The 15,414-nt window shown below is 44.8% G+C and overlaps 1 protein-coding gene across 2 annotated transcripts in view; it reads left to right on the forward strand.

Moving 5' to 3' along the window:
- LOC139421928 (eph receptor B6) overlaps positions 1-15,414 on the forward strand; it is an 85,399-nt gene that overhangs the window by 25,611 nt on the left and 44,374 nt on the right. For both annotated transcript variants that reach the window (XM_071173067.1, XM_071173074.1), the window contains exons 3-5: positions 8,122-8,394; positions 9,781-9,950; positions 10,155-10,450. In XM_071173067.1, coding sequence (XP_071029168.1) covers positions 8,122-8,394; positions 9,781-9,950; positions 10,155-10,450 — 739 coding nt within the window. The remainder of the gene's footprint in view (positions 1-8,121; positions 8,395-9,780; positions 9,951-10,154; positions 10,451-15,414) is intronic.

Consider the following 15,414-nt stretch of genomic DNA (forward strand, 5'->3'; position numbering starts at 1 on the left):
CTCTCTCTCTCCTTCTCTCTCTCACACAAACACAATCTGTCACACGCATGCACACACAAGTCTCGCTCCCTCATTCTCCCTCCCTCGCTCTCTCCCTTCATTTCTCTCTCCTTCTCTGTCACCCTCTCTCTCTCCGAACATAACCCGGATCACTGCCTGGAGGGGACAGCCCCCCTCCTCTCTCTCTCACACACAAACACAATCTGTGTCACATACACATTCTGACACACACACACACACACACACACACACACACACACACACACACACACCATCCAATTTCTCCTCTCTTTCCATGTATCTCTCCTTCTCTGTTTCCCTCTCTCTCTCTCCTAATATAACCTGTATCAGTGCCTGGGAGGGACTGTCCCTCTCCTCTCTCCATTAGTCTGCCAGCCTCTCAGCCTCTTTTCACGTGTTCACTGATGTTCTCATTACTCCAATTGCACCAAATGGGAATGCACTCTGTCTGTCAGTGTGATGGTGGAGGGCTTTGGTTCTCTGCTCTTTTTCTGTGGACAAGGTGACACACACACACACACACACACACACACACACACACACACACACACGAGAGATACAGTATACTCTGATAGGGTGTACAGATCAGGACCCTGGCAGATTGGAATGATGATGAGGAATAGTAAACAGCAGTAGAGTAGCTACTGTACTACAACAGATAATGCTATGCTTGTCACTCAGGGCCACAATGGCCTAAAGCAAAGCCTTTTCATACAGAGGAGTGTCCTAGTGTATAATCGCTGAAACTAAGCCCTGCATCACATTTACATTTGACTCATTCAGCAGACCTTCTCATCCTGAGCGACTGTTTTGAGCAGCAACGATGTCCTGCATTTTGCATCTTACGCTCCACACCATAAACTTGTGTTCTTACCCTCCATTACCAAAAATAACATAGAAACTACTTTTCTTTAACGTTTTCATCTGCTTTAGGCCTGTCCAGACAGACAGACAGACAGACAGACAGACAGACAGACAGACAGACAGACAGACAGACAGACCAATTAATCTCCACATGTCCTCTATTGAATGCTTATTGTCATTGTTCAGTGTATGGTTATTTTGACCCTTGGTTATTGTTGTTACTGTCGTCCTGTTGACCATTTTGATTCTTATTATTTTCATATTGTAAATAGCTTTGGCAATATGTACATTGTTGCGTCATGCCAATAAAGCAAATTGAATTGAATTTAATTTAATTGAGAGAGAGAGAGAGAGAGAGAGAGAGAGAGAGAGAGAGAGAGAGAGACAGATTCAGAGAGACAGAGAGAGCAACCACTGCACAACAGCAGAAACTGAGACAGAGCTGCATGTTAAAATGTTAAAAAAATAAAACAATTAATGTAATTTCCCCAAATTTGAAACCCTTATTCAAGGTTTCAAAGACCTCTCTGATGAGAGGAAGATACCCGTCCTGTTGGGGGAGGACGCAGAGAGCTGTGGGTTGGCAGCGCACTACATTGCTTCCTGCCATAAGATGAGGGACCGTGTTTGACAGACCAACCAACATGTCCTCTACTGTATGCTTATTGTTATTGTTCAATCTATGGTTATTTAGACCCTTGGTTATTGTTGTTACTGTTGTCCCATTGACAAGTTCTTCTTATTATTCTTAGGACATCTACTTTGTGCATGACACAAGTAACTTTCCAACAATTGTTTACAGACAGATTATTTCACTTATAAATTCACTGTATCACAATTCCAGTGATTCAGAAGTTTACATATACTAAATTGACTGTGCCTTTAAACAGCTTGGAAAATTCCAGAAATTGATGTCATGGCTTTAGAAACTTCTGATAGGCTAATTGACATAATTTGAGTCAATTGGAGGTGTACATGTGGCCTACCTTCAAACTCAGTGCCTCTTTGCTTGACATCAAAGGACAATCAAAATAAATCAGCCAACACCTCAGAAAAACAATTGTAGACTTCCACAAGTCTGGTTCATCCTTGGGAGAAATTTCCAAACGCCTGAAGGTACCACGTTCCTCTGTACAAACAATAGTACGCAAGTATAAACACCATGGGACCACGCAGCCGTCATGCCGCTCAGGAAGGAGACACGTTCTGTCTCCTAGAGATGAACGTGCTTTGGTGTGAAAAGTGAAAACCAGAGCAACAGCAAAGGACCTGGTGAAGATGCTGGAGGAAACAGGTACAAAAGTATCTATATTCACAGTAAAACGAGTCCTATATCGACATAACCTGAAAGGCCGCTCAGCAAGGAAGAAGCCACTGCTCCAAAATCCGCCATAAAAAAGCCAGACTACGCATTTCAACTGCACAAGGGGACAAAGATCGTACTTTTTGGAGAAATGTCATCTGGTCTGATGAAACAAAAAATAGAACTGTTTGGCCATAATGACCATCGTTATGTTTGGAGGAAAAAGGGGGAGGCTTGCAAACTGAAAAACACCATCCCAACCGTGAAGCATAGGGGTGGCAGCATCATGTTGTGGGTGTGCTTTGCTGCATGAGGGACTGGTGCACTTCACAAAATAGATGGCATCATGAGGTAGGAAAATTATGAGGATATATTGAAGCAACATCTCAAGACATCAGTCAGGAAGTTAAAGCTTGGTCACACATGGGTCTTCCAAATCAACAATGGCCCTACACATACTTCCAAAGTTGTGTCAAAATAGCTTAAGGTCAACAAAGTCAAGGTATTGGAGTAGCCATCACAAAGCCCTGACCTCAATCCTGTAGAAAGTTGTTGGCAGAACTGAAAAAGCGTGTGCGATTAAGGAGGCCTACAAACCTGACTCAGTTCCAACAGCTCTGTCAGGAGGAATGGGCAAAAGTTCACCTAACTTATTTTGGGAAGTTTGTGGAAGGCTACCCAAAACATTTGACCCAAGTTAAACCATTTAAAGGAAATGCTACCAAATACTAATTGAGTGTATGTAAACTTCTGACCCACTGGGAATGTGATGAAAGAAATAAAAGATGAAAGAAATAATTCACTCTACTATTATTCTGACATTTCACATTCTTAAAATAAAGTGGTGATCCTAACTCACCTAAGACAGGGAATTGTTACTAGGATTAAATGTCAGGAGTTGTGACAAACTGAGTTTAAATGTATTTGGGTAAGGTGTATGTAAACTTCTGTCTTCAACTGTATTCACTCCACCGATTAGGTTAAAACACTTTTCTTAAACATAAGCAAACATAATGAAATAGGGAGAGAACTACCTGCATTTGTCCAATAGAAACTCTCGTTTTAGTTGCAGAACAAAATGCGACCTCAACTGGAGCCAACTTCTTGAGCTGAGCAGCCATTTCAGAAAGGAAAGTATTGACAAAGAGATCTGGTGTCTTATCAAATGTCTCCTTACACAAAATCCTTCTGGTGATAACTCAGCTCCACTTATCATCTCTCTCATCAACTCTGACTGAGTTTAGTGAACAGGGAATTCCGTCACACAGACACAAAGCATCCGGGTGGTGCCAGAATAACAACCTATCCCTCAACGTAACCAATACTAAGGAGATGATTGTGGACTACAGGAAAAGGAGGACCGACCACGCCCCCATTCTCATCGACGGGGCTGTAGTGGAGCAGGTTGAGAGCTTCAAGTTCCTTGGTGTCCACATCAACAACAAACTAGAATGGTCCAAACACACCAAGACAGTCGTGAAAAGGGCATGACAAAACCTATTCCCCCTCAGGAGACTGAAAAGATTGGGCATGGGTCCTGAGATCCTCAAAAGGTTCCACAGCTGCAACATCGAGAGCATCCTGACTCGTTGCATCACTGCCTGGTACGGAAATTGCTCGGGCTCTGACGGCAAGGCACTTCAGAGGGTAGTGAGTACGGCCCAGTACATCACTGGGGCTGAGCTCCCTGCCATCCAGGACCTCTACACCAGACAGTGTCAGAGGAAGGCCCTGAAAATTGTCAAAGACCCCAGCCACTCCAGTCATAGACTGTTCTCTCTACTACCGCATGGCAAGCGGTACCGGAGTGCCAAGTCTAGGACAAAAAGGCTTGTCAACAGTTTTTACCCCCAAGCCATAAGACTCCTGAGCAGGTAATCAAATGGCTACCCGGACTATTTGCATTGTGTCCCCACCCACCCCATCTTTTTACATTGCTGCACTCTGTTTATCATATATACAGTACATAGTCACTTTAACTACACATTCATGTACATATGTACATACTACATCAATTGGCCTGACTAACCAGTGCTCCCACACATTGGCTAACCGGGCTATCTGCATTGTGCCCCACCCACCAACCCCTCTTTTACGCTACTGCTACTCTCTGTTCACCATACAGTGCCTTGCGAAAGTATTCGGCCCCCTTGAACTTTGTTACCTTTTGCCACATTTCAGGCTTCAAACATAAAGATATAAAACTGTATTTTTTTGTGAAGAATCAACAACAAGTGGGACACAATCATGAAGTGACATGACATTTATTGGATATTTCAAACTTTTTTAACAAATCAAAAACTGAAAAATTGGGCGTGCAAAATTATTCAGCCCCCTTAAGTTAATACTTTGTAGCGCCACCTTTTGCTGCGATTACAGCTGTAAGTCGCTTGGGGTATGTCTCTATCAGTTTTGCACATCGAGAGACTGACATTTTTTCCCATTCCTCCTTGCAAAACAGCTCGAGCTCAGTGAGGTTGGATGGAGAGCATTTGTGAACAGCAGTTTTCAGTTCTTTCCTCAGATTCTCGATTGGATTCAGGTCTGGACTTTGACTTGGCCATTCTAACACCTGGATATGTTTATTTTTGAACCATTCCATTGTAGATTTTGCTTTATGTTTTGGATAATTGTCTTGTTGGAAGACAAATCTCCGTCCCAGTCTCAGGTCTTTTGCAGACTCCATCGGGTTTTCTTCCAGAATGGTCCTGTATTTGGGTCCATCCATCTTCCCATCAATTTTAACCATCTTCCCTGTCCCTGCTGAAGAAAATCAGGCCCAAACCATGATGCTGCCACCATGTTTGACAGTGGGGATGGTGTGTTCAGCTGTGTTGCTTTTACGCCAAACATAACGTTTTGCATTGTTGCCAAAAAGTTCAATTTTGGTTTCATCTGACCAGAGCACCTTCTTCCACATGTTTGGTGTGTCTCCCAGGTGGCTTGTGGCAAACTTTAAACGACACTTTTTATGGATATCTTTAAGAAATGGCTTTCTTCTTGCCACTCTTCCATAAAGGCCAGATTTGTGCAATATACGACTGATTGTTGTCCTATGGACAGAGTCTCCCACCTCAGCTGTAGATCTCTGCAGTTCATCCAGAGTGATCATGGGCCTCTTGGCTGCATCTCTGATCAGTCTTCTCCTTGTATGAGCTGAAAGTTTAGAGGGACGGCCAGGTCTTGGTAGATTTGCAGTGGTCTGATACTCCTTCCATTTCAATATTATCAGTGCACAGTGCTCCTTGGGATGTTTAAAGCTTGGGAAATCTTTTTGTATCCAAATCCGGCTTTAAACTTCTTCACAACAGTATCTCGGTCCTGCCTGGTGTGTTCCTTGTTCTTCATGATGCTCTCTGCGCTTTTAACGGACCTCTGAGACTATCACAGTGCAGGTGCATTTATACGGAGACTTGATTACACACAGGTGGATTGTATTTATCATCATTAGTCATTTAGGTCAGCATTGGATCATTCAGAGATCCTCACTGAACTTCTGGAGAGAGTTTGCTGCACTGAAAGTAAAGGGGCTGAATATTTTTGCACGCCCAATTTTTCAGTTTTTGATTTGTTAAAAAAGTTTGAAATATCCAATATCCACTTGTTGTTGATTCTTCACAAAAAAATACAGTTTTATATCTTTATGTTTGAAGCCTGAAATGTGGCAAAAGGTCGCAAAGTTCAAGGGGGCCGAATACTTTCGCAAGGCACTGTATATGCATAGTCACTAAAACCATTTCTACATGTACATACTACCTCAATCAGCCTGACTAACCGGAGTCTGTATGTAGCCTCGCTACTTTTATAGCCTCACTACTGTATATAGCCTCACTACTGTATATAGCCTCACTACTGTATATAGCCTCACTATTGTATATAGCCTCACTACTGTATATAGCCTGTCTTTCTACTGTTGTTTTATTTCTTTACTTACCTTTTGTTCACCTAATACCTTTTTTGCACCATTGGTTAGAGCCTGTAAGTAAGCATTGCACTGTAAGGTCTACCTACACCTGTTGTATTCGGCGCACGTGACAAATAAACTTTGATTTGATTTGACTGTGTTTATATTTGTACATGAATTAGAGAATGAGTTTGCATATGTTAGGAATGTATTACATGGTATTATGATCATGGTTTCTCTGACATCATAACACTGTATATCACAATGAAAATGTAAAGGGTGTGTCTTTGAGTCCATGTGCCATTTTTCCCTCCTGTAGGATTTACAGCCTATGCATACGTGCCCCTTATTCCTCCTCTCACTGTTTGAATAGGATATCAGGTGTCAAACACACAGCACAGAGAGGCAGAGACCTAGTTGAGTGTGATGCTGATAAGGACTTTTCACCCAGTTAACAGAGAACAATACTTTTGGATGTCATTCCACTCAAGGTGCCATAAACCCCAGTTATGATGAACGAACATAAGATGATCCAGGAGAGACTGCTGAAGGTTAAGGAGATTGAACAGGCAGTAGAGCTCAGCAAGAGTAATGCAGAAAAACAGATAGCAGACAGCATGGAGGTCTTCCCTGCTCTTGTGCGCTCCATTGAGAGAAGCCAGGCTGAGGTCATTATGGAGATTGAGAAGAGACAGAAAGCAGCAGAGAAGTGGGATGAAAGGCTTGTTGAAGAGCTGGAGCAGGAAATCACTGAGTTACAGAGAGGAAGCACGGGCTGGAGCAGCTCTCAGATATTCAAGATCACCTCCTCCTCCTTCAGAGCTCCCCATCCATCTGCGCCACCCTTCCACCTACCAACAACTGGTCTGAGATACAGTAAGTGTCCACAGTGGTCTGTGTGTGGGGACTCTGAGGAGAGCTGTGTCTCAGCTGGAGGGACACTGAATAAAGAGATGGAGAGGTTGTGTGATGCTGAGCTGAAGAGGATGCAGCAGTGTGCAGTGGATGTGACTCTGGACCCTGATACAGCACATCCAGGCCTCATCTTGGCTGCGGACAGGAAACAAGTGAGATATGGAGACATAATGGAGAATCTCCATGACAACAAAAATAGATTTGTTAATAATACTTGTGTTTTAGGGAGGGAGGGGTTCTCCTCAGGAAGATTCTACTATGAGGTGCAGGTAGAGGGGAAGTCTAGTTGGCTTTTAGGAGTGGCTAGAGAGTCCATCAACAGGAAGGATTGTGATGTATCACCGAGTCCTGTAGATGGATATTGGACTGTAGGGCAGGGGAATATGAATGAATACAAGGCATACGCTGGGCATTGGGTCAACCTCTCCCTGAGACAGAAGCCCCAGCAGGTGGGGGTGTTTGTGGATCATGAGGAGGGTGAGGTCTCCTTTTATGACGTGGAGGCCAGGTCTCATATCTACTCTTTCACTGGCTGCACCTTCACTGAGAGACTCTACCCATTCTTCTCTACAGGTTCAAATACCTCTGGTGATAACTCAGCTCCACTTATCATCTTGATAATGAAGTCTGACTGAGTTTAGTGAAGATGGAACTCAGTCATAGGGATTCCCAGCAATATGCCTCATTTAATGTGTTGATATTTCTTCTTGCGATAGTACTAACACTAAAATTCTCTATCAGTTGATCAGACTGTATAATGAAGAATGGATCTCTTATGTCCTACTACTATATCACAATGTACATTAAAAAAGTATTTCCTGTGAGTCTTTGTACTGTTGTTTTTTTAATAAGTACTCCTACTTGTTCCTCATCCCACGTTAAGTGAGATCACATTTCAAACACACACAACATACACAGATGAAGAGGGAGTTTCAGATGGTGCAGCGATACTGATAATGACTCATCACCAAGCTAAAAGTACAATGCTTCTTGGACTTAACCTATCCAACCTCTAGGATACCCTAGAAAGTCCCATACAGTGATCCATAAAGTAATAACTCTCTCTGTCTTCTCCTCTTCCCCCTCTCTCACCCCCTCTCTCTCGCTCTCTCAGTGGGATGAGGTCAGTGTCCTGGATGACCGGGGGAGACTCATCCGGACCTTTGAGGTCTGCAACGTCAACCAGAACCCCCGTCTCCAGGACAACTGGCTGGCCACACCCTTCCTCTTCCGCTTCTCGGCACCACGGGTCTTTGTGACGCTGCGTTTCTCCATGCGGGACTGTGCCAGCCTGCGCTCGCCCTCGCCCTCCTGTCGAGAGACACTCACCCTCTACTACAAACAGGCCGACTCACAGAGAGAGCTGGAGAGGACATGGGCTGCAGAGGTAGGGCAGAAAGATTACACTTCCCGTCATGCCAGTAATACCCCACCTTCTTATTGTAGGTGTAATGCCACATTCACGTGCTCGTCTGAACATCCTTTTCCCTAGTTGTGATGTCAGAAACACCACTTTGTTTCATTCATGTGTTTTTTGGTCGGAACAATGATTCAACCAGATAAGATTTTAGTTAGCTTGATAAACTGACGTTGCCAAAGTAAAGTTAGTTAGCTTGATTGACATTGACACTATGGTCAAACTATCTACATTATCCATATTGATAAGGTTGTAGTTATGACATCAGAACCATTCCTGGACCTGACTCAGAAAGCGAGCCACCGCTGGACGGTACCAGAAAATATGTTCTATGGATTGTGTTTCCTCGTGTCAACACAAGGCTGACTGTTCAATGCCCCATATATTGAACATTCTTTTTGTAGCAAGTATTTTATAATAGTTTACATGAAAATGAACAAATGTATGTGTCGATTCCTGTTTTATATGTCAGTTCATAGACCCGATGATGCCAAGGTATTGGGACATGAAAAACGGACTTGAATTTTATATGATATTGCTGTCAAACCTTTTAACTTTAAGTGAAACTGATTCATTTTTCGATTTATACTAATCATGAATCATTTAAGCCATTTACTTCCTGTGGTATTTATAGTTTCTAAGAGCATCTGTTCAGACGTTGAGCATACATACATCCTAATATCCCATTTTGGTAATATGTAGTTCCGCATACTCCACAAAACGGGCTCCAAAAACTAATGTTGCTTTGGTTTGCCTTAACATTCCTCTCATTCCCCTCAATATCATAAAATAATCTACATTTCCCATCACACATCAGTACTTTGTAGTTCCTACCCTCAGGGCTTGTGGTTTCCAGTGGAGAGCAGTTACAGAGCTGTTTTCGATAGTGCTGAGCTCTTGTTGCGTCAGCGTGTCGTGCTCTCACAGAGGGAAGGATGCTGTATTTGTGGATGAATACATTTCTCCTTGGGGAAAGTTAGATACTGTTTAAAAATTCAAATAGGAGGCTGATGAGTGAAGTGTAGAGGAATGTAGAGTGGGGAGCAGCAGGAAGGCCAGGAGTCTCTGGGGGAAGTTAGCATGGTTTATCTTCAAACTGGGGAGAATTAGATTAGACTAAAACACAGACTGTCACTGGTTCACGACTGTTTGTTTTTGACTAAATGTGTACCCTCAGAGCTAACTGTTGCATACTCTTAAATACTTGAATCAACTGTTACATACATTTTTATCTTATCCTTCTCCCTTATCCCTCACATTTTAATTTCCACAATGAAATGTAATACATGATCCCTCTCTCTCATCCCCCTCTCCTCCCTCTCTTCCTCCCCATCCCCCTTTCCCATCCCTGTCCAGCCGTCCAGTGGAGAGAAGGACACGAGGGAGGGCTGGGTGAAGATTGACACCATAGCAGCAGATAAGAGTTTCACCAAGGTGGAGCCCAGCCTGCCTCACCAGTACCAACCAGACCGCTACCGTCGGGTCAACATCAAGACCCGCAGCTTCGCGCCGCTCACACGCAATGGGTACTGTACGAGAACATTTGAAACAAATTCATGAAAATTCCCATATACAAACCATGCTCATCACTTGTGACAAAAAGTCCTTTGCCACCTTATAGGCAATAGTGTATGGTAACTAACTCACCTAAACCCACGCTGTCACCTATCTAGTGGTCCTTCAAGCCTGATAATAAGTTAACATGTTATGACCCTTGACCCCGGTTTCAGATTCGTCCTGGCCATCGTCGACAGCGGCGCATGCGTCTCTCTGATGGGTGTGTCCATCTTCTACCGCCGCTGCCCAGCAACCAACCGCTATCTTGCTTCCTATCTGGCCACACCCTCAGGGGCGGAGCCTACCGCCCTGGTCCCTGTGACTGGGACTTGTGTTCCCCACAGCCAAGCACAGGGAGGCTCCGCCCCCCGCATGCACTGCAACGCAGAAGGTGAATGGATGGTGCCGGTTGGTGGGTGCATCTGTGAAGAGGGATATGAGCCCAATCAAAACAGATCTGCCTGCTTAGGTGAGTTCAACAAGTCTGGTATACTTTTTAAAACTTAAAACACACACACTAAAATGTCAAACGACCAACAATATTTAACAATATCTAAAGTTTTAGCCTGCTGTCCCCCTGTCCTGTCAGTTCTCCTGTCTCGCCTCCTGTCAGTTCTCCTGTCCCCCTGTCCTGTCAGTTCTCCTGTCCCTCCTCCTGTCAGTTATCCTGTCCCCTGTCCTGTCAGTTCTCCTGTCCCTCCTCCTGTCAGTTCTCCTGTCCCCTGTCCTGTCAGTTCTCCTGTCTCCCCTCCTGTCAGTTCTCCTGTCCCCCCTCCTGTCAGTTCTCCTGTCTCCCCTCCGGTCAGTTCTCCTGTCTCCCCTCCGGTCAGTTCTCCTGTCTCCCCTCCTCTCAGTTCTCCTGTCCCCTGTCCTGTCAGTTCTCCTGTCTCCTGTCCTGTCAGTTCTCCTGTCCCCCCCTCCTGTCAGTTCTCCTGTCCCCCCTCCTGTCAGTTCTCCTGTCCCCCCTCCTGTCAGTTCTCCTGTCCCCCCTCCTGTCAGTTCTCCTGTCCTGTCAGTTCTCCTGTCCCCCCTCCTGTCAGTTCTTCTGTCTCCTGTCCTGTCAGTTCTCCTGTCAGTTCTCCTGTCCCCCTCCTGTCAGTTCTCCTGTCCCCTGTTCTGTCAGTTCTCCTGTCTCCTGTCCTGTCAGTTCTCCTGTCAGTTCTCCTGTCAGTTCTCCTGTCCCCCCTCCTGTCAGTTCTCCTGTCCCCCCTCCTGTCAGTTCTCCTGTCCCCCCTGTCACTGTCTGGATCAATATGGGATGGAACTGCTGCCGTCACTCTGATCACTGGCCCAGCTTGACTGAGAGGACAGGGGGAGGAGGGCAGGGACTGGGGGGGGGGGGGGTTATGGGCAAATGTTTTATGAGACTGTGTTGACAACATCCTTCATAAATGAATAGGTGTTTATGTCTGGGAGCATAAGTAGGAGGAGGGCTTTGTGTTGTGGTCTCTGTGTTGGTGGTGTTTTAACTGAAGAAGCAGGAAGGGAGCAGAACTCAGGGGAATAAGAGACAGCTTGTCAGACCAAGAGCTCAACTACTGCTTCAACAAGCCCCACTTGACCCAGAATGTTAGCACAGAGGAGGAAAGGAACACACACACACACTACTACAGGAACATGGACACTACACCACAGTCTGGGTCAGTGTGCCCCCTGAAGAAGTAAAGTGTTCAATCTTCACTAGGTGGGGGTCAAAGAGGAAGATATGTTTTGGAGAAATCTCAAGAAAGACACCATGGAAAATCGAGAGAGGGAGGAGGGAGAGAGAGGGGAGGGAGGGAGGTGACACATTTAGGTCATAGTGATGTAATGGCCACTCGTCTGTGAACAAGTGACAGAAACCACAGCGGGAGAGAGAGAGAGGGAAAGAGAGAGGGGGAGATGGAGGGAGAGAGGGAGGGAGAGAGGGAGAGAGAGAGAGGGAAAGAGAGAGGGGGAGATGGAGGGTGAGAGGGAGGGAGAGAGGGGATAAGTGGACACAAGTTAATGACTCAAGGAATTGAGCAAGCAGAAAGTCTGAGGAAAGTAAGGACACAGAGAGAGGGGGAAGGGGTATTGACTGAGATGTGGAGAGCCTGTGTGGTGCTGTGTGTGTGTCCTTGTATGTTTGTCTGTTCCTACACTCTTAGATAAACGGGTTCCAAAAGGGTTCTTCGGCTGTCCCCATAGGAGAACCCTTTTTGTTTCCAGGGAGAACCCTTTTTGGTTCCAAGTAGAACCCTACATGGAACACAAAAGGGTTCTACCTGGAACCAAAGGGCTCTACTGACAACCAAACAGGGTTCTTCAAAGGGTTCTCCTATGGGGACAGCCAAATAACCATTTTGGACTTTTCTAAGAGTGTGTGTGTGTGTGTGTGTGTGTGTGTGTGCGTGCGTGCGTGCTATCCCTGGACTGTTGACAGTTGAAGGTTAAGGTCCAGTAGTTCTCTGTGGGGCTATCTGCTACCCTTCTCCTCCACAGGGCTGGTCAGGGGCCTCCCAGTCCCAAGCTAGCTAACAGATTCATTAAGACTGGTGCTCACAACCAAGTCAAGTGCAAAATGTCTTCATGCTCCAATGGCTTACACCTGGGCTCTCCCCACCACTCACACAGTTGGTCCCACTTTGATACTGAGAAATAACCACTCCAACGCCACTCTGTGGCTCAGTGGTTTGGCCTTCCAGATGGGGCTAAACAGATCATAAGGAGTGGGAGCCCCACCCACACAGGGATTTTTGTGTTCTAATTATTCTGTGATTATGTTTAGTTGATCAGGTCATTGACTAATGATGTGGATGTGACATCATGGTATTGTTGTCCCTGTGTGGTCGTTTGGATGAAAAAACTGATAGCTGAGATGGTTGCTGAGCCATGTTGCCGTGGTCGCTGCGGGTTTTTATTCTACATTGACTCTGAGGCTCCGGTATAAATATCTGTGTAGACACCAAGAACTCAGTTGTACCGCTCTAAGGGGGTTCCAGGCACATTCAAGATCGGAACTGATGAATGATATATTCGTTCAGCAAACGCTGTAATCCAAATGGACTTGCAGTTCAGCTATTCATTAGTAGTGACCTGTGCTGGAATTAAACCCACAACGCTTGGTGTTCCACGCTCTAACCAGCTCAGCCACCAGAACCACTAACTCCTCTCAGATCCTCTAGTGATGACAGGGAACAGAGCAGGAGACAAGCAGCGCTCTGTGCTCTCCTAAGCAAAAGAGTTCCCTTAACAATGATGATATATATTCCTTAAGACAGTTCCCTTAACAATGATGATATATATTCCTCAACACAGTTCCCTTAACAATGATGATATATATTCCTCAACACAGTTCTCTTAACAATGATGATATATATTCCTCAACACAGTTCTCTTAACAATGATGATATATATTCCTTAACACAGTTCCCTTAACACTGATGATATATATTCCTTAAGACAGTTCTCTTAACAATGATGATATATATTCCTTAAGACAGTTCTCTTAACAATGATGATATATATTCCTTAAGACAGTTCCCTTAACAATGATGATATATATTCCTTAACACAGTTCCCTTAACACTGATGATATATATTCCTTAAGACAGTTCTCTTAACAATGATGATATATATTCCTTAAGACAGTTCTCTTAACAATGATGATATATATTCCTTAAGACAGTTCCCTTAACAATGATGATATATATTCCTTAACCTCTAGCGTCGAGCAATCCCGTATCCTGGAGCGTAATCATAGCCTCAAGCTCATTAGCATAACGCAACGCAGAGATAAACGGAGCATAGACAGGATCCGGTTTCTCAAATGCTGAATCAACAACTCGATCCAATGGACGAGCCAAAGACTTGACTAAACCCAAACTTTTCATTTTTGGGGACGGTGACAGGGACTGTTTCGGTTTATTTTTCAAAACTTGGCAGTCCGCAATCACGTGACCCTTTTGGTGACAGTAAAACATTCACGGATTTCATGAAAAGGCTTAGGGTTGTCAGAGGAAAAGCGACCTGAACGAGGAACTGATGACGTAATCGTCCGGCCTTCAAAACGAGGTGCACCAAAGACAGTCTTGTGTGTCAAAGCGTACTCATCTGCCAACACTGCTGCTTGGGCCAATGTCGCCACTTTCTGTTCATTTAAATGAACTACAATTCTATCTGGGAGGTTGCTTTTAAAGTCCTCCAACAGCATCAACTCCTTAATATCAGCAAAGGTGTTAGCTTTGGTGTTAGCAGCGGCTACACGCTCAAACGCAGAGAAATAAGAATCAACTTCCGACTCTCGGAATGGAGGGACTAAAGCTATGTTTTTACTCACATCGAAGTGGGTTGGATGATGAGCAGCTTGTGGAGTCGCACTGGAGCGAGCCTCTAGCTCCAGTTGTCGGATCCTCACCTCCTTGTCAGCTTCTATTTTCCTAATTTCAAGTTCAAAATTCATCTGTCTCTCTTTATCTTTTTGCTCCATTTCTAACCGAGCCAGCCTCACTTTCAGCCTAGCAGTCCCATCTGAACGACCCGAAGCAGAAGATAAAGGATCGAATCGGGGCAATGTAAAAGGGGTACGAGGAACCCCTTCCTCCGCCTTGTCCTCCGACTTGGCATCGGAAGGTCTACCCGTCTCCTCTCCTTGCAATGAGAGAATCCGTTCTCTCACTAAACCCTCCCTGACTAGCAACAAAAGCTCAGCCTTTAGGGCTTTCTCAGGGTAAACAAATCCATAATGGTCAGCAATAGCTATAAGGTCTACTTTACGAAACCTACCCAAACAATCAATAGAGGGCGCTTCAAAAAACTTGGAGATGGCTGAGGCAGCCATCTTATACAATGCAGTCTACTGAACACACTAACTAAACAAGTCATCCAAACTCACAACCTAACATCACACCTCAATCACTAACCACAGAAAGCTCAGAGCAGCAGGGTCCGGTGGGTTTAATGGAAAGATCCCGGATGAGCCCCCATTATGTTACGCACGCCTCTATGAAGAGGGAACGCAACACCCTGCTACAACTAAACTCTCTGTGAAGTGAAAAAGGTATGGACTGTAGGTGCGAGTAAGAATGACAACAGACAGAATGTGGTACCGTTTTACAAGGACTTTATTCCTGTACACGGTAATATGGGGAAAAGGGGCTGGACGGAACCAAAGCAAAGAAAGTAAATCTCAAAGCCCCCCCCTCTCCTATCTTACCTGCCTACCCACAATTTACCTAATTTAGCACCACCTGGTGCCCTAACCAAAATACAGGGAGTGGTCCGCCCAGGTCTTACCTAGTGTGCCTAGACAGTGAATATACTACGGGTATATGTATGCCCGCGGGCCTCTTGCCTAAGCACTCCCAAGGTGCCTTCCCCTTCTCCCCTGGGAACAAATGAAACAGAATATTAAACAATTTTACAAACAAACTGAGAAACAGAGGACATCAAATAACCATCATATCTAATGTT

This window comes from Oncorhynchus clarkii, chromosome 2 (genome assembly GCF_045791955.1).
Source record: "Oncorhynchus clarkii lewisi isolate Uvic-CL-2024 chromosome 2, UVic_Ocla_1.0, whole genome shotgun sequence".
Lineage (NCBI taxonomy): Eukaryota > Metazoa > Chordata > Actinopteri > Salmoniformes > Salmonidae > Oncorhynchus > Oncorhynchus clarkii.